General features: G+C 39.9%; 1 protein-coding gene across 1 annotated transcript in view; it reads right to left on the reverse strand.

Moving 5' to 3' along the window:
* Positions 1-2934: 2934 nt before the first annotated feature.
* The window catches only part of med30 (mediator complex subunit 30), a 28253-nt gene continuing 10228 nt past the window's right edge, over positions 2935-20959 (reverse strand). Inside the window, exon 5 of the mRNA XM_058619649.1 lies at positions 2935-3677. Coding sequence (XP_058475632.1) covers positions 3582-3677 — 96 coding nt within the window. The 3' untranslated portion in view covers positions 2935-3581. The remainder of the gene's footprint in view (positions 3678-20959) is intronic.

The raw sequence follows: 20959 nt of genomic DNA on the forward strand, positions 1-20959 counted from the left end.
CCCAGGCGACCACGCATGACCACTCCCCATCCGGGATTATTTATCAGTGATCGGCTGTATCATGTTACCCAATCGTCAGTGATATGAGTCGATCTGTCCGGACTGTCCTGATGCCTTCTCCTCCCTCCTACCGTGTAATTAACAGAAGACTTTTATAGAGGTCACAAATGAAATAGATAAATGCCAATTTTGTAAGAATGATTTATAAAAAAATAAACTCATATTTGATGATACATGCATCTCTTTGTCTACTTAACTCTTTACTCTGAAACTCACACTGAACTGGTCTGCAACATGTTTAAACTACAGCAGCAAAGAATCATAACACACTGGTCACACGCTGTCAACGTTCCTCCTCATAGCTTTAAACAGTCGGCAATATTTGAAGAGATAATCATGTTTTTAATACTCGGGATGAGCCGCTTCCATACAGCGGTTCGACTCTGGTCAGAATCACTTAGAACAAGAAAAAACATGTTCCGATTGGTTAGCTGAGAATCTGTGAATCTGATGGAGAGGGAAGCTCAGAGGGAAGTCCTCTGAAGTCATGGAAACCGTGTGTGTGTGTGACCCTGACCTCTGCATCAGCTAAATGAGAACACAGTCCATTTATAATAATGGTCTCCTGATGCTGCTCTGCCCTCAGAAATACAGTATAATAACTACCTGAGTATTAGACCACTGAGGTCTAATACTCTAATACTCTGCATTGATTTTTTCCCTCTACACTGCTGCTCCACTGCTGCTTCTGTCCTTGTGTCTCCCTGAGGACAGAAGCCTCATCACACATTCAGAAACGCTCTGAATTATTAAACCCACCAATATCTGACACTGATATTGCTGTAAATGCTGCATTTGTCTGTTTCTCTTTGCTTTCAGAAACATAGATCAACATTTTTCAACGATCCCTGACATTTTATGGACCAAGCAACTAATCAATGAATCCATGAAAAGAATTGTTAGTTACAGCCTTACATCAATTCAACTGCAGCAGAGAAAGTAGATTTATAAAGTGTTTTTTGTATTACAACAATATTATATGACCTATTATTCTATCAAAGATATTTGGAGTAGCAGTAATTACGATTTCAATTCGTTGTGCTCCCTCAGAGGATGGTTGGGTTTGATTGTGTCCTCCATTTTGACAGTAAAACTTTAGGTTAAGAAGTTAACCCCGGTCCCGAGATCAACATAACATTGCGGTCTTTTTTTTCGGATCGAAGGACAAAGTCTCCTCACTGCAGCCTCTGCTTGACCACACGGTAACTACTTCAGATGGTGTGATGGGCTTTTAGGCTGTATATCTGAACTGGAATTGGTGTTTAAGGTGAGACTTTGAAGATCACATTATTAACGAGATCGCATTAATTAGACACTAATGTGTCTAATTAAAACGCAATTTTAAAGTAGCCATAGCTAAATTATTCATTAATGCCAGTATTTAGCTGCTACAACAACAGGCTGTTTATGTTCTCAATCACAAGATGTTATTTTGACATATCATATTTTTATATAACCCACTTGTCTTCTCTTATACAGTATATAATCTACAGGGTTTTTTTCCCTTATACCACTATTTCTAACCACAACTGTCAGGAGTCTATATATAGATCACAAAGTTTCACTTTGTGGCTGAAAGTGTCAGAAAAGAGCAACATTTCTCTCTGAGGAGCAATCATTTTTCTTTCCTAAAGGTAAGAGTCCATCCATCCATCAATTTGCCGTCCGTTATCTGGATTGGGTTTGTGGTGGCGGCAGCTTAAGCAAGGTAAGCCCGATATCACGCTCTGCAGCAACATTCTCCAGCTCCTCCAGGATTCCTGAGGCGTTCCCCACACAGATTAGATATATAGTGTCTCCAGCGTCCTCGCGGTCTAACCCTGAGGCATCCGACCACCAGCTCCACGTGCCAAGAAAACCTCTGACAGAAGTCACCTGTGAGGCTTTCTCTCATCAGACGTCAAAGTCACATCCGCATGCACCTTCTGATGCTCTGAGCTTCCTACACACCTGTGGACTCCTCCCCCTTTTTCTCAATGTTTTAGTCACTACAGCAACAGTCAGCCTAGGCTTCCCACTAATGACACAGAATGACCCTGAACTCATCCGGAGGCTGATTACCTGAAATAAAACAGGTTTTTTTGTCAGTGTCGTCGTATTTAAAATGAGACCAAACAACTTCAGAAGGTTCTGTGTTGCAGTCACAGTGTCACAGCAACAGCACGTACTGGAAATAAAGGAATATTTTCACAGCGTAACAGCTGAATATCTGTCTCCTCATTTTGTTGACGAAAATAAAGAGGGAGTTAATCTGGCTTTTATGTCATGCATAACAATAATACATGCTAATGTAGTCTTAGGACATGGTTTTAGTCGTCGACAATCAGGTTCACCGTGTTCCAGTTGAGAGCGAAGCAGCATGTCCACGGTAAATCATCTGCCTGATAGATCTTGTTTAAAAATTAAAATTAAAATTCTAAAAATTCTAATTCTAAAAACAAACACTAGACTCTGGCGAGTACTGGTGAATGTCAAGTCGTGCACCCGGAGAAATGATTATTCTGGACCATAATAATGATTTGGACAGATAATCTAATTTTCAGCCTGGGCTCCTAAAATCTTCAGTCCAATACAGTCATTTTAGACCTTTAAGACATAAAACTTCAACTGTGTGACATATATTCTTCTCCCATAAAGAAGAAATAAACAGCCGACAACATGACTCAGCTAAAATGTTGTTTACACTATTACTGCACACAATTTATAGGATTTTTGGATTATATTGGATGTTTAGGTTTTTGTCCGTCCGATCCAGTTATTTTGATCAGTATCGGGGCGACAGCGATATCGAGTATCGGCTCATCTCTACAAAATGTATGATTGCAAATACCAACGACACTCGTAGATGCCACTAAATCCCACATTCCTGACGCTGAACAACACGATCCAGACACTGGATGAAAAAGAAAGCACCAAACAATGTTTGATTTTGAAAAAGACCATCACAGCATATTTTATAGTTCAACACATTCCTCAACGAGGCTTTATAATGACACGTGAGAAACATGACTCAACATTTCATCAATATAACAAGAATACAACTCGAGGAGGAAAACTTACTCTCTCTTAGTAATTTAGAACTTCAGATATTTCAAATACTATGAAATGTTACACATGTACAGGAAATAAGGATTAAATAAGATAGCAATACTTCTCTATTGAGCTAGTACCTACAAGCAGATAAATCGTTTTTATAGAAAACAGGATTAATCCAGAGTAGAGAGAAGATGTTCTGCCATCGCCCACACTGACACTGTCAAATGTTCAGTGTCCTTCTCTATTCATTTATCTTCTTTTTTCCAGGTATGGTTTTCTATCTTTTTACCTCAGAAAACAGACTGATATTTCTTCTGTAAAGTGCAGCCTCAGCCACTCTGTTCTACCCTGTTACACGTCCAGTTAACAACAGTGTCTTTCTGTCCATTCATCGTGTGTGTGTGTGTGTGTGAGTGTGTGTGTGTGTTTGTGAGTGTGCGTGCGTGCGTGCGTGTGTGTGTGTGTGTGTGTGTGTGTGTGTGTGCTCAGCTTCTGACAGCCAGCATGGAGTTGATCTCCCAGATGAGGTTACGGAGTTGGTCCATGATCTGCTTCAACTGCTGATTCTTCTGCTTCAGCTTCTGCAACATAACATGCACAAACAGTTGTTGTTTTTTTTTAAAAAAAAAATCAAATATTACAGATTTAGGAAGGAGGAAAATAACTGCTGCAATGAATGTTTTTCCAATTGGTATTACTTTTATGTCATGCTAGCATAACAACTGCACATAATTCATACCTACTTTACCACTCACTGCAAATCATTTGAACATTCTCCTGGTGTCATCTTGTTTTATCCACTGTGGGCTGTTCCTGCTCAAGTTTTTGCCAAACAAAAACACTTATACATACATATTGGCTCATTACTTATTTATTTATTTTTTATTTATTTTTAAAGTATACTGTAGATGTGGACCTCATGGTGGTACCAGAGATGAAGTCAGAGAATCACAGTGAGAGGGGACCATAAATGTGAGAGGGGACCATGATGTGAGAGGGGACCATGATGTGAGAGGGGACCATGAATGTGAGAGGGGACCATGATGTGAGAGGGGACCATGAATGTGAGAGGGGACCATGAATGTAAGAGGGGACCATGAATGTTAGAGGGGACCATGAATGTTAGAGGGGACCATGAATGTAAGAGGGGACCATGAATGTGAGAGGGGACCATGAATGTGAGAGGGGACCATGAATGTGAGAGGGGACCATGAATGTGAGAGGGGACCATGATGTGAGAGGGGACCATGAATGTGAGAGGGGACCATGGATGGTCTTGTTTGGAAAATCTTGTTTATTTCACGTGATGTACAAATGCTGGTGGTCTAGAATAATGTCCACTCCAGCTGTTTCTATACTCATGAAAAGCACCAGGGGGCAGTATAAGGATCAGACATACTCTGCATTATACTTTGGATTTAAAGTGCGTAGTGAACTCTTAAAGCTTGATAATGGCACTGGTGCATTTTTCATTTGTCAGGAGCTTTGCCAGCCAACATGGTGCTGTGAGCGCGCTGCGTCATGAGACGTCCGGAGGTCTATTTAAAGGTTTGGGCAAATTTAGCAAACGCAAGTACATCACAGCTTCTCTTTGAAAGAAAGTGAGAGAGAGAGAGAGACAGAGAGAGAGAGAGAGAGAGAGAGAGAGAGAGAGAGAGAGAGAGAGAGAGAGAGAGAGAGAGAGAGAGAGAGAGGGATGAGTACTCATTTACTCAAGAGCTACTGTATCTGCAGTGCAGTGAAATCTATTAAGATTAAATCCATCTCCCTGTCTCAGTAACACTCCTTTAGCCATGACTAATTACCAGCCATTTTTGCGGCACTGATAACACCTTGAGCAATCGATTTCACACAGCTCTCTTAATATCAACTGTTTAGCTGATTGTCCTTGAAGATATTCCAGAGTGGAACATTTGGAGGCCTTCCAGTCTCTCCCTCTCTCCCTCCCTCTCTCCCTCTCTCTCCCTCTCTCCATCTCTCCCTGGCACACTTGCGCTGCTTCTGAAGCTCTATCACTCTTTTCCATATTCTCTTTCAGTGTCTTTTTTGACTTTCACTACATGTGATATGCCTCATTACCCTGACAATTAAGTCCTGAAATAACTCATCATTTGCTCCATATTAATGAAATGATACTTAAAGCCTTTGTAATTTCACCCCGACATATTAAAAAGAAACCAAAGTCTGGCATTTTTTTCTTCTTCTTCTTTTTCAATGACGCTAAAGAAAAGCACCCAAAGTCTTTTTCTTTTTCATCTGGTTTTTGGTTATAATTGGGTAGATTTGGCTTCAAAGTCAAAATGTGTTGTTTTCGAATCATATTTCTTCCAATAAAAAAGAATCTCATCTAAGCCTGCTTTGAAAGCTAAACATGAAATTGCAGAACAAAGCGACACAGGCAGCAAAGCCTTCACACCGCGTTCATTACAAAAAGCTTGCTGGCATATTCTGATATATGAATAACAACTGCTTTTATTACAGAAGTGATGGTGCAACCTAGGGGAGAGAAATCCACTCATTACCTCATAAGTAGCGCAACTGTAATCCTTCACACAATAATAGGACGTTTAGAGAAGGGTAGACTGCAGGGAAAGGAGCACTGATTGTATGAATTCACACAAAAAATACAGACCCCACAGTGACGCTTTGACGCTTTTTCAATTCACAGTCGTAGCTCTGACATATATGTACATATGTATATATATATACATATATATATATATATATATATATATATACCTATATATACATATATACCATCCCCATACGAATGGGTCTAAAGTGAATGGGTCTAAAAAGTGAGGAATTAGCGTTGCAGTTTCAAGCCTCAGACCAAGTGTCACTTGTTGGCACGTAACAAAAAAAAGAATGAAGATATTTCTCGACTCAGGGGAAACTGAGGTTGGGAAAACTACTATCCCTATTCTAGTAATACAAAAGCCAAATGCAAATCTGTGAATTATTCCTTTAAGTGACTAATTGACAAATGTGACACTGTGAATTTCCCTTGTGTGGGATCAATAAAGTGTAATCCATTCTAATCTAATCTAATCTAATCTATTGATTAACCTGTTGATTGCTTTTACCAATAATCAGTTGGTCAGATTGATTTAGAAAAGAATTTCATCTGTACATTATTGACTGATGCTGAAACTGTTAATAAAAACATTTGACAAAGACAAAATCCTGACATTCTGAGAAAATGAGAAAACTTTTGACTTTTTCCTTTTCTGTTCATCAGTCAGTGCAGATTATATGTCTCTTCCTGCCTGTGTTTTTATAATAATGCATTTTAATGTTAAGGTACCGTGAATGTACATTTTGTGGGCAACATTTGGGGCTAACTATCATCCATATCAGCCACTATCCACAGTTGTACAGTTAAAGTTAACGTAATTACAGTGCAAGCATGTTTGAAAGTGTGTGTGTGTGTGTGTGTGAGAGAGAGAGCGAGAGCAGGAATAGAAGGTCAATGGCAGAATGTTAATCTGTCTAAGCTATGGGAGCTCTCAGGTGCCTCTGCATGTGCAGCACATCTGGACAGAGGACAGACCAGTGTGAGATGTTTTTTTCTATTATTTGGTTTTTTTTTAAAACAGTCTTGAGTGAAAGTAAACAAGGCTATTTGAACAAAGATTGTTTAAATATACAGATATATATACATTAATTCACTGTAACTCCACAACAACAGAGCACAGTAACAGCACCTGACAGTCCAAACTAATGCAGAGGTTAAGTGGACACTCCTGATGACCTGTCCAGCCCTGTAACCCTCATGTTGAGGATAAAGCAGTAAACGATGAATGAATGAATGAATGAACGAATGAATGGTGGTGCCATCATTAGTTTAAGCCTAAAGCAATAACTGCAAGAGAATGAGGGGTTTCTTCCATCTCTCATCTTTCCCTTCATCAGCCTCCTTTTCTCCCCTGCATGTCCACATGATATCAAAGAGACTAATGGCAAAGACAGAAGAGAAAGAAGAAAGAAAAAGCAGTGAAATCACTCTATAAAAACCTTTGCCACAGGAGAAGCTCCGACGACTCTGTGTTGAGACAGATCCCAGCTCAACACCAAAAGACATTCCCTCATAGCACATATTCATACATTCACATCTCTGAAGCCCAGCAGGGATGCTCTTCAATTAAAAGAGAGTAGATTTTCTGCCAACTTCAGTGCATCAATGCTTATGACAGTCATACATGATAATCTGTAAATATTTGGCAAATGTGAGCCACCAAACAACAGGCCATCACAAAGCTTTATATTTGCTATATTCAGTATTTCTGTTGCTTTATCCTCACATTACAGTAAAATGTGGATCTTTTATGATTCATCAGACATTACAGACAAATCCAGCTAATCTAGAAATCACATTATCAGATGAATAAGACGAGGTATTCATCTGCTTTTAGCCGTTTAACCCGTTTCATCTACAATTAAAAACACGACCATCTTGCTCTCAGAGGATGTTGAGAACCCTTCCTCTGCTTTTTGATGAGGTGCTTTGAGATAATGGCGAGGAGGAAATGACGAGTATTAAAATATTCACACACACGCAAAAAAAAGGAGGAGGAGAGAAGAGGAATATAGCAAGTAGAGCAGAAATGTGCCTTCACTCAGGATTCCTCGGGTAATCTGCGCCGACGCTGGTGACTCAAATCGCAGCTTTGACTCTGACGGACATGGCTGGGAATTACAAGTGTAAGTGTCTGTGAGTGAGAAGATGGGATTAGAGAGGAGAGAGGGGAGGAGAGAGGGGAGGAGAGAGGGGAGGAGGTAAAACTGAGAACATGGTAAAGCTGCCATCACACCAGATGTGGTACAAATGTTTGGAGTGGCGAGTTTAGTGCAAACTTTTGCATCATCAAGAAAAACATGTTTTTTCACATTTGGTTACTGGTTACTTAATGTGTATACTGTGTTGTATTTTTTTATAATCTTATTTATTATACATTCATAGATGTGGAAATGCAACGTTTATTATCTTTACCTATACTGTCATTGCTGCTGTGACATCATACATTTCCCAATTGTGGGACTAATACAGGATTATCTTATCTTACATTCATCTTTTAACGCTGGTTCATACCTGACATAGTGATAATAGAGGCTTTCTATAACACTGTTAATTCAAAATAGTTACCTTTAAATGAATAAATATGATTTTTGAGGATAACAAATGCTCTCTGCACTCTGAGGGAACTTGTTAAAAGCACATGTGGGGAGGGGTAAGCTGCTTACTCTGTCTGGGGAACACTGTGACGCTGAGTGAGCCCTGGTTTACCATCTGACAGTATCCCCACAGGGAACTCAGGCCAAGCAGCTTTAATTTGCCAGACATCAGTTTTAAAAAGCCTTAATTGACTTTATAAACTTTATGGCTTTTTCCTCAACGGGAAGGGTTTAAGTGCCAGCGTGCTCTGTGTTTGCCATGGGCTTCCTCTGGGGAATGAAGCCCTTTTAAAGGGGGTTTTGACGGCAGATAAAAGCCTTCTCTTCCAGCGGTGGCAGAAATACAATAGCCGTGTTGTCATCCTTGCATACACCAACCACTGAGGTTCTTTCAATACGTCCTCGGCATCGAGGTGGAAAAGCCTGCAGTGTCAGCCGACTGTTGCAGAAGGGTTGCGATCGATTTAGCCTTTGAGAAGTATCTGGGGCTAGGCACCCTCTCGCTCTCTGCTAAGCACTTGAATCTCTGCCAGGTAGCCTCATCGATTAGGCTTTCCTTCGTGATTTGGTTCCCAGTGATAAGAAACCAGGGACAGGAAGGCTGGAGTGCTGTTGCTTTATAACCAATGATGGGCAGCCATGCAAGCGACTTCATCAGCAAAACTGCACATCACAGCAAAACAGACTACAATGTGCAGAGTCAGGGACAAGATTTATCTATTTCACTGCATAAACCTCTTAATAAAAAGATTTTCTTTTCCAGACTGAGCACATACAGAATACAGAAGTTCAGACTTCATTCAGGAGAGCAACAGGACTTCATTTGTACACAGATGCAGATTAGCAACAGTTTGAATCTTTTTTTAATTTATATATTTTTTTTTTTTTTTTAATATATATAGTTAAACTGTTGGTTCTTATTTTCTTCTTTCTTTCTTTATTGCTGGGCTGACCGGGTTCTGGAGAGACTGAAATCTCAGCATAAGAGGTGATACAGCAGAACTGAATTTATAGATACATATATATATATATGTATTCTATACATACATACATACATACATACATACATATATATATATATATATATATATATATATATATATATATATATATATATATATATAAATATATATATACATATATAGAAAAAGGAGCAGCGCATGAACCGAACGTAACACACGCGAATTGAACCAAACGGTTCGGACGGTTTCATAAACCGTTCCATCCTTTATGTATATATATATATATATATATGTACATATATTTACATATATATATATATGTACTGATATCGGTATGGGCAGATAGTGGAGTTTGACTTGAGCGGATACTTGTGGGATTGCATGAGTGTTATTTGTTCATCTGTGTGTTTACTGTAGGTGTGATTGTTACATGTTCAGTGCAACACGTACACGTGTGCGCGCTGCGAGCTGAGACCTGAAGGCTCGGCGTCTGCACTTCAAAGCAGACAGGAACACCATTCTTTCATCTCCGTCAGATGTTTGTCAGGAGCTCATATCATCAGAGGCCTCGCTGATTCTCTCACGCTGCAAGCAAACATGATACTTCAGGAGTTTTAATGGGCAGTGGAGGGCTCCTCTGCGCTCACAAAGGAACTTAGATTTAAATTTTCTGCAGGTGAGTTCAGAGGGTAAATGCATCTTGCGACTCTGTGATGTGTTAAATTTCTATAATCAGCTCCCTTGTGGAAGTATTTTTGGTTGTAACGACTTCAATCTTTTTCACAGTAATGTCAGTAATAAGGGGAAGACAAAAAAAACACAAGCAAAATGATTTCTGGAAACACAAGAGAAATCTATTTCTAATTGAAAGAGTTGTATCGAGTGCAGGTAAGAGGTTGAAAGCAGAACAAAGCATGGTACCAGTGCTTCATGCTCATCAAAACTAACAATCTCTACACAGTTGCACTAGACAGACAGAAGTGGAGAGTGCAGTAGACACAGTAAGTGTTACATCCCTTATGATTTGAAATTGAAGACTCTGATGCGTCCGATGACATTAAAATTGCATCTGTTCAAATCAGCATAAAATAGGAAGGCACCTACTATTCGAGACCAAAATCTGGCCAGTTATCCTCTGTAGTGACAACTGATTGGAAGTATAGGAGCTATCTTATATTTTAGCAAATGTTGTAAGTGACACATATATTCCATGTTGAGAGCGAAAAGCCACATTTAAAATACCAGTAACTCAGTCCATGAACAATATCACTTTTTATTAAGTTAACTGCTAATAATAAAATGAAAACAATCAGGTTAAATGTGTTTTAGCTTAGCATTAGTGTTCACTAACTTATTGCTGTAAGGAAATGAAATACAAATAGCAGAGCCAATGTGAATAGAGAATAGAAACTCCACTTACTGAATGTATTTTGAAAGCAATTCTTTGGAAGTAAATCTGTGCCATCTGAGTTTGAATTCGAATTTCTAACACTGATTTATTTTGCAACAAAATTAGACTTTTAATTTAAAAAACATCAAATTTCAAGCACTGATTTTTTTGGCCTTTAGGAAGGTTTTACAAATGTGAAACTTCATGAATTACAAATATAGAATATAAAGATCTGTACATGCCTATGTCCATGTCTCCAGGTGTCCTGTGAACAGTTTTACGGCGTCTCTTTTACTATTGTGGTCAACGGGAAAATGACTTAGTGTTGGATGAATTGAGACAGGGATCCAATGCTTCTGAATCTGAATCTTCTCCCTGGTGTCCTGGATGTTGACTTTTTGCCACTGAATTTTTTCCAACTGAATTTTTTGAAAAATAAATTTATTTGCGACTGAATTTTTGAGATATTACATTTTTTTTTACACTGAATTTATTTTAACGTTGAAAAAAACAGTGCTTGAAATTCGATGGTATTTAAAATTCAAAGTCTAATTTCGATTTCGATGCTAAAAAATTCAGTGTTAGGAATTCGAATTCAAATTCAAATTGAAACTCAAATTCTATCAATTTTATAGCATAACACCATTACTCACAACACAACTGGTTTAGACGTGGAAACAAACCAAAACCCACCACCTCCTTTGCAGAGATTCAGAGTCTTCATCGTGGTAAAGCAAGTGTGGAACTTTCGGGGAGTACGCTACACACGATCCAATTATTTTTGCATCAAGGCTACATTTACCACGCCTGCCACCTGAGAGCAAATGCCTATGTTTCAACCATTATCTTTCACAGAGGATACGATAAAATCCCGGATGAAAAATCTGAGCAATTTAAGAGAGATTTCATCTTTGTTTGAGTCTGCTCACCCACTACTTTATATCTACTTCAGCATGTACGTATCTAAACACTGATCAAAGTAAAACATTAACTCTGGGATCATTATTGAAGACTTAAGATACAGATTATCTTTTTTTAAATACGGATATTTGCTGATATGAAATAGTGGGTGGGTGATATGACGATAATAGACTGTGAAACACTACAACATGGTGATGATCTGCCAAAGCACGGAGGTTGTTAGTATCGTCTATAGTTCACATTCTATCCATTGCTGTTCTATACTCTTGCGCAGGCGCTTCATTATTATAAAGCTTTTGAACGGTACTGTATTTTAGAGTGAGTAGATGTTAGTATTTGTTATTCTTCTATGCATTTCCTATGGCCAACAAGAAGTTAAACATTTAAACATTACACAGCTGTGTTAACAAAAGTGGCTTCAAAAAAACATCTGACAGCAGAGCTGCCAATGGCCAAGGCTCCTCTGAAATTAAATGGTAAACATCTCTCTTTAAACAAACCTCTGGTCTTTTGTTCACACTGAGAGTGCATGTTTGATGTCTCTGTAGGTCTTAAAAGCACTTAGAAACATTTGCCTTAATATACCTTTATTACTCAAGTGACCTACAACAACAAGCAGATTATGTGCACAGGCTGAGTACAGGCTTTTCAATATCTTTTTTTTTTACAAGTTATAACCCTGAACCACCCTAAACAGTTAGTAGTTTAAAAAACCTCTAATTGCTTACACTGCCCTTAAATACTGTGAAACAAAACGGAAATAATTGGGGCTGCACTTGACACTAAATGCAACCAAATGGTAGAAAATATATTCTCCCCCCCAAAAAAAGCTTTTGAGGCTACATCCACCCCTCTGACTCGGGCAAAACAATTAAAAAGCCCTTGGCGAACAAAGAGCTTGTAATGGGCCACATACAAGGCTGATAACAAGACAGAGGTACGGCCACCTGCTGTGCACTGCCAACTACATTTAAGGATGGGAAAGAAATGGTAGAGGTAAGGAGAAATGGAAAAAGGGAAGAAATATGGATATTATATCTATATCTAGGGAAATATATATATATATACGTATATACATATATATATACATATATATATATTGATATATACATATATATAATCGAAAATGGCTGCCAAAAACAACACTGTATTAGAAACAATGAAATATGGTCAAATCTGCAATAACACAAATAATTAGTCTTAAAATTAAATACTTTTGCATTTTTTATGTATATATACATACACTATGTATTTTTTAATTAATATTTAATTTATAATATCATTACTTTTTTTTCAGTATAATACTTTTGATGATTGTTAATGCAACAGGATTTAAAACCTGGGAGAATCATCACAGCTACCTTATCGCAATACGATGATATCCAAAATCGAAAACCACGTTTTCTCTCATGTAACGATATTTTACACGGGTTGCCCTACATATATATATATATATATATATATATGTGTATATATATATATATATACATATATATATAAATAAAATGGATGCAGACTGACATGGACGTGGCTCCACGGCTTGTGCTCGATGCATGGCCAGGAGAGGGGAAGGGAGGGGGGAGTGTCAGCGGTGAGTTCTTTCAACAACGGTGGTGTCATAAAAATATGCTATATACTGCTTATACTGCCAAACTGTAGGGGGAGCTCCATGGACGAAAAAGTGACCAGACTTGTAAAGTTCTGCTTTAATCATGTATTAAAGATCATAAACAGAGTGTATTTACAGTCAACTGTGTGCAGCTTTATGTCCCCATATCAGGATATAGTCCAAAAATATCCAGATATTATTTATAAGCCGTATCACTCAGCCTTACTGAAATATTGATTTGCTTTATATTGTGATATTTATCGATGGCAAATTGTGTAACACAAGAAAGAAAAAAAAAGGAGGAGAAGCTCATCTCATCTCTCAGGCCTAAGAGAGGAAATAGAGCACAGCAGGGGGGACTGACATCTGTGGGAGTGGAAGGAAAGAAATGGATAAAGAGAGGAAGAGAGAGAGAGAGAGAGAGAGGGAGGGGGAGAGAGAGAGAGAGAGAGAGAGAGAGAGAGATCCCTCTCTCCCAGTCTTATTACAGTTAGGAGGTTGCCTTTGTTTATCATCAGGCTTGTGCAGACTTCCCGCCTGCTCTACAGATAAAACTAACTACCAGTGCCACAACTGGAATTCATTACACACACACACACACACACACGCACAAGCACGCACACACACACGCACACACACACGCGCACACACACATGCACGCACACACCAAGCCTGCAGCTAGCTTGCTCAGGTCTGGAGAGGAGAGAGAAGAGCTTTTCTGTTTGAAATTACAAACACCCATCTTACTTTTAATTTCTCCCTTTTCTCATTTGAATAAAGAGGACGGACGTGGTAATTAACTGGATATAAAAAAAAACAAGGCGATGTGTAGAGAGGTGGAAAGAGGAGCGGGTGAACGGAGGCCTGGGAGAGAGAAGCAGCAGCAGCAGCAGCAGAGAGGGAGAGATAGTAAGTATACGAGGGGGCAAGAGAGGGGAGCTGTGGAGAATTAATAACAGGCCAGATCTCTCCAAGGCCTCCTTAATGGGCTGTGACAGGAATTTATTCACACTTAGGCTGGTATTAAATCAAATGCGAGGCGAGTGGCAGCCTGCAGCAGCAGAGGAGTGGAGGGAGGGAGGGAGGGGGGGGGGACGCCGCGACAGAGACAATGGTGAGGGTCTGCCAAGTCGCACAGGTCTGGCTTTACAACCCACCTCTAGGGGTGAAGGGGGTCATATCCAAGGAATTTCAGACAGTTGGAGGGACGGAGTGACGGAGCAGGCACAGGGATGTGCAGCATGAGGACGAAGGATGAAGAGTGATGAGCCAGTGACAAGACAGCCTGTCCCACGCCCCAGATGGAATGATTATCAAGTAGCCACGAAGAGCTGCTATGAATCATCCTTCCTCCACTCTGCAAAATGCACCGTCACTTAGCCAGCCAGTCCATCCTTTAGCCGAGTCGGCCTGGCAGGTGGAAAACATGACCGTACCCACTGGACTCAGACAGACACAATAGCCTTGTCCAAATGAACACTCAGTGAAATACAGACACAATTCTGCAGGCCAATTTATTTGTCATATTCTTTTTTAGACTGACTCCACCCCCACTCTACCTGCCAAGACACGCCTCCTCATCGAGCAAACACTACTCACCTGTGATCACAGCTGCAATCAGCCCTCCTTATGTACTCAAGCTCCACCGCTCACTCCTTTGCCAGATTGTTATGGACTGACCTTTGATTGCTGACCATGCCTGTCCTTGACCGACCTGCCCCTGCCCCTGCCCCTGCCCCTGCCTCTGCCTCTGCCCCTGCCTCTGCCCCTGCCAGAGCTTCCCGTCTGGTTCAACTGTCCACACCTGCCATTTCCTCCACTGTGGTTCTAAAAAGACCGTTACCATCTGTATTGTGCTGCATTTGTGTCCGTACTGCACCCGTTTTGGTTTTCCTTCGTTTATTGGCGTGTGACCAAAAATGTGGAAAATTCATTAGGGCTGTAATTTGTGGTCACTTGGGTGACAGACTGTGGCCTGACACAGTGTGGATGAGTCAGTGTGGGGACGACTGAATTGATATGCACAATCACATTCCCTGGCACTGGAGGTCTGCGACATGGAGAGTGAGCAATCGCAACCCATTAGGCGATAATGAATTATGACAATTGCAGCTCAAATATTTATGCAAACACTGACTTTCAAACATTCTCTCCCTACCGACTAAAAGAAAATCCAGACGTCACGTGACAGAAATGTTTGCAGAGTCATGAGCGCGACGTCCGACACAAGCGGACACATTCAAACACACTTAAAATGTAAACACATACTGTCACACACAGCATGCGTCCTATAGTAATGACACTTGTGGAGAGAGATGAGAGTAATGCCTCCCCCAATTCTTCCCCCTCCAATGCATGGGCAGATTGCATCACCATCCGTCAGCCAGACTCCGACAAACAGCAATTACCCCAATCGACAGATAACGAGAGCAGGGCTATCACTCACAGCCAGGACGCCCCATAAAGCAGCCAGACATTACCATAGAGGAGTCATTTATCTGCCTCTCCTCCAGCCGTCCCCTTCTACTACCACTCGACCCAACTCTGATCTTCTCTTTCTCTACTACCTGTTCCAACATTGGCTGCTTAGGGGGGGCTGGCGTGTCCAGGCTTCATGTACAGGGATGTAGGATATGAGCCTGGGGATATGGGGAGTGTGATGAAGCTGGACTGAAGTGACAGCTACTGTGAGGGTCACTACCTTTCCGTTCTCCAACATTCAGATCTATATCTACAGCACTGTCCTGACTGCACCATCACTCTGCTATTGTGGGGAAAATGACTCCCTGCAAAAACAGCATCATGGGAAAGAAATTTTGGTGGAACATTTGGAAAAAGGGAGGAAATCACATGATAAACCTCACATGAGGAGTAAAATACAGACGATGACTTTTTAACTGCACTATTCAAATCTTCATCCACACTTTAAATGAGATGCTTGCTAGTCTGAAGGTTGCTATCATAGGATTTAAGGATTTTTGGAAGTGGTGGGCATGAGTATTTGATTTATTTGCTTGATTACACAAGCAAATAAGTATATGAAAAAGATAGAAAACAAATGTTTTATCAATGATTGCATTCATGGAAACAAATGTTTCTACTCAAATGACCATCAGTCCATTTATATGACAAGGTGGCAGCAGCATCAAGTGTTTAGTTAGTGAACTTCATGTGTTGTGTTTGTTGAAGAAATCAGTCAAAAAACATACAATCAGAACAAAGCAAATCAGAGATCAAACTTGAAATTAAAGATGTTAAGATATATACATTTTCATAAAATTAAATGACCCATGAAAGAGCCACAGAAGAGCTAAATATCAACAGTGGACATCTGTTTTCATGAGTACTCGGGGCGGTAAATGTCATTTGGAAAATCAGTTCAAATGTGATTTTACCCGATTTCCTCTGCTTTATCTCAGTAGAACATGTAGTCACATGAAGCCACTATATATCTATATGTATATATCTACATATATATGTGTATATATATATATCTATATATATATACACATATATATATCTATATATATATATAGATATATATATACATATATATATAATATTTTTTTACTAGACATATAAAGCTTAAAGAGAGAGCAAAATACAAATGTCCACATTTAATTGTTTATATCTTTTACAGGTGATGTAATTTGATATGTGGTATTAATAAGTGTGCAGCAATTTAATTTAATTTAATTTGACTTTCTATTTGACTTTGATGTTGCTTGAACTGGCCACCCATAGTGACAGGCTGAATGAGGAAGAGCAGGAGAATGTTGCTTTAAATACGCACCCAACGGCAGACTTAGAGGGAGCTACAAACCATAAACAGCTGTTGTTCTGCACCTGCTCCTGCTGCTTACTGCTTATTACTGCTTATGTTCCGATCGTTATATTTAAAAATGAGTGCACTGTTGGTGATGTCTGTTTAGTTTTAACAACTATAATGTCGCTGTTGTTCAACAAGCCTGTAACAGATTTATTTCTCTCTTTGCTCTGGGACATCTTGATTTACAGTGCACTGGTCTTCTATGGAAAGCCAATTAGTGATCCAATCAGTGTTGAATAGCTTCACGCCTTATCTTCCCCACCCTGTCACTCACTCACTCTCTCTTACTCTCTCTCTCTCACTCACACACACTCAGGGTGCTGGTCCTCCTGGTTGACAATAATCTGCATATTTTAGCAGATTCATTAACTAATGACCCAATAATGGTGGAATTTTCAGTAGTGAAAGACGTGCATGGTCTTAATCACTTTTGCCGTCGTTGGCATGTTTTTCAGGAGATCAGCGGTGATGACGGTCGCCGGGTTTTCTTTGCACATCTCTTTTCACTCCAGTAACTAAAAATAAAAACGGGACAGGATAACATTCAATATGAGCCTGTATCTCACACAGGTGCAGTAGTGTCTATAGCAGAGTCAGGGCTCAGGACAAGACTGCAGACAGAGCTTAGGTTGGGATTGAGTGGGGATTCGTATTGAGGGCCGGCCGACACGGTTGCTTTACATTATTTCCTCTTGTAAGCGTACACACACACACACACACACACACACTGTCTTCCATGGCTCTCTTCAGATCACTCTTTCCTGTCAAATGGTAACCAGGGTGGCGTCTGTTCCAAGGTTATTTCACTCAAAGTCTATGGCTACAGAAACCTATTCCTCTGTCTTGCTATAGCCTTGCATATCACCCACTCTCATGAAGACGCATTACTGTTCATTTTTTACAGCAGGAAGTGAATTTATATTTCGATATAAGTCTGTTTTTGTTGTTTTATCAATACACTTTTTCAGGGATAATGTGAGGCTAGCAATCCTAAACCAATGTGAAATATCGTCTGGGGAGTTTGCGGTGAGCTCGGACTTATCTTTTCACTCATGCATCAATCTCTCTCTCTCTCTCTCACACTCAGAGCCTCCTGTTACAGAAGGCATCCCATTTTTCCCAGCTGCAGCTGAATTTCATCAGTCATCTGTTATTACTTTTGAAACCCTATCTGAATGGCAACAGCTTAACTGTGACGATCCGCAGCTGTCTACACGGCTTTCAATCCATTCTTTCATCAATCTTTTCACCTGTCTCTCCTCTCCTGTACATCAAGAGGCCTCCTCCCTCGCTCGCTGCGACTGCTGAGCTCAGTGTCTTTGGTTTCAGAAACATCACATGGATGTTGTTGTTTTTTTTCCTCTCTCTTTTAACTGACATTTTGCCTCTTCATCTACGTCTACCTTTCCTGACAACAAAGCTTTCTCTGTGGTCATCCATCCATCCTCAAACACCTATGTGGACAATCCCATTTCTCTCTTACCCACCAAGGCTTTCTTTCCACAAATCTTTCATCTTTCACACCAACAATCTTCTTCATCTTTACATCTTGTTGCCATTTCTTTGTTTGTTTGTTGTTGCTGTTGTTGTTGTTGTTCTTTTAAATCTCCCCTCCCTCCCTCCCTCTGCCACAGCACCATCCACCGGATCATCCCACTCTCATAAACTCTCCTATCTGGCTGGAGTGACTGCGACAGATGTAGCCAGGAACGCAAACATCTGCTTCCCCCTGTCCCGCTGCATCTCTATTCTGCTGATCACAGGAACCACTTTAACTCCCTGAAGCTTGCTGTCCTTATTGTTGCCATAATGTGCAGCTGGCCAGTCTGGGCAGAAATCACAGCTAAATATGTTGCAAACACATGAAGAGCCGCACACTGGAAATGTGGGTTTAAAGATTTCTGGGGGGTTTTCAGTGGGTCAGGCTAAATATTTAATTAATTAAATAAATAAATAAATAAATAAATGAATGAATGAATGAATGAATGAATGATCAGCTTCATTACATAGTCATTAACCTTGTTCTCTCTGTCCTCACCGTGCAGGTTGCAGGATCCAGATCCAGTTTCAAGGCTATTATTATTTTCATTCATATCATATCATCACTATTATTATTATGCTATAATTAAAGTTAATATTGGTATAATTTTTCATCAACAACCGCTGCAGCTGCTGCTTATATAAATGACACTGTACTTCTATAAACATGTCATCACTGACTCAGAAATGTCTCCGTCTCTACCTCACCTCCCTCTTGTCCTTTCTCTCCCCCATTTCTGTCCCCCACTTTTCCTTTCACCCCTTTCTGTTAAAAGGGACTTTTTTCTCTCCACTGATGCCTAGGGTTTGCTCATTGTGTGAACTGTTGGGTTTCTCTGCTCTCTATAATATTGTATTGTAAAGGTGTTTGCCTTATTATGTACAGTGCCTTGAGATAATGTATGTAATGTATGTATATTTGGTGCTATCCAAATAAAACTGAATCAATTCAAGTTAATTTAATTTAATTTAATTTAATTTAATTTAATTTAATTTAATTTAATTTAATTTAATTTAATTTAATATCAGCTCTGAAAAACCAATATCAGTCCACCCCTGGTTTAAACATCGCACATACTGTATTATTCCAATGGTTTCAAATTATTCAACCGAGCTGGCAGCAATGTGCCAAGAAACACAGACTTGGCAGGACATTGTTTCTGTGAGTGATGCTGAATTAAAACTATTAGTTATTTTGTCTATTCACAAAAAAATATTTATTCGACATTAAAGAAAATATATAACATCTATAGGGAGACCAAATCCAGGGTCGGTCCTGGTGTCGGTCCCAAACCCCGATGAATTGGAGGGTTTTGTTGGGAAGGGCATCCAGCGTTAAAGGTTGAGAATGAAACAGAAGTACTAGATTGATCCAAGTAAAGAGTGCATTCATATGTGGCAGAGTCTGACAGCTTGTTTTTAAATGGATAATATATGCCTATATAGTGTATATATTATACACTATATACTGTATAATGTATAATAAGGCCTTGCTTCTGTATGTACGCTGCAGAATGAGAGGAAACATATGGTAGGCTGTCCTCTCGGTCTCTATAGGCTTGGATCATTTGACAGAACTCCATTTGCATGCTAATGCTTTGCATAGGGGGAAGGTCACATCATAAACAAGGTTATTTATCACTTACAGTACATACACGGGTCTCTAATAGGACAAAATCATTCTCACTTCCACTACAGTGCAGTTTTTATGTACTGTCACTTAAACAACAAAGAAGTAGGGAATAAAAAATCACAGTATTCTGTTCACCATATTCTTTGTGTGAGAAGGAGCTGCTGCTTGTGTTGGATAAGGCTGAGTGCAGCTGAGTGCAGGCTTCACTGCAATGCTTCATTGTGGCGTTAACATTTAAAAGCCGCCAGGGGAGCCGTGCTGAGCTCTTAAAAATAACCAGTCCTCATCTTTGCCACTGACACTCCTGACCTTGGACCATTATCATCGCAGCACACTGAAAAGGCCTGGCATGAACAACCTGTACCAGCCCAGCACAAAACACAGAAGAAACAGGAAAACAGGTGGAGGACGTGAAGACCTAAGAACTAAAGCACTTGTACATGGTTCAGTCTGGTACAGTCCGGTACGGTTTGGAACGGTAAAGACCTGGTTCAGGCTTGCGTTTCTCCATCGGCCACAGCAGACCCACTCGTAGGGGGGCGGGACCACATTCCCAGAATGTAAACAGTGTCCGCCATCTTTGCTAACAGTTACAGCTAACTTCTCTTCATTTTAACCACATGCTCATTTAAAGTCACACACACACACACTCACAAGCACCTGAGCATTATGCAATTCATACATAGACTTTGTGAATAAATAGAGAAATCCTGCACTTGTCTTCAGTTAGACAGATTTTGAGATGTTTCGCTGCATCATTGTCTTGCAATATATTGATTATCACAGAATCGTTGGTATCATGGAC

This window comes from Solea solea, chromosome 20, assembly GCF_958295425.1.
Source record: "Solea solea chromosome 20, fSolSol10.1, whole genome shotgun sequence".
Classification (NCBI taxonomy): domain Eukaryota; kingdom Metazoa; phylum Chordata; class Actinopteri; order Pleuronectiformes; family Soleidae; genus Solea; species Solea solea.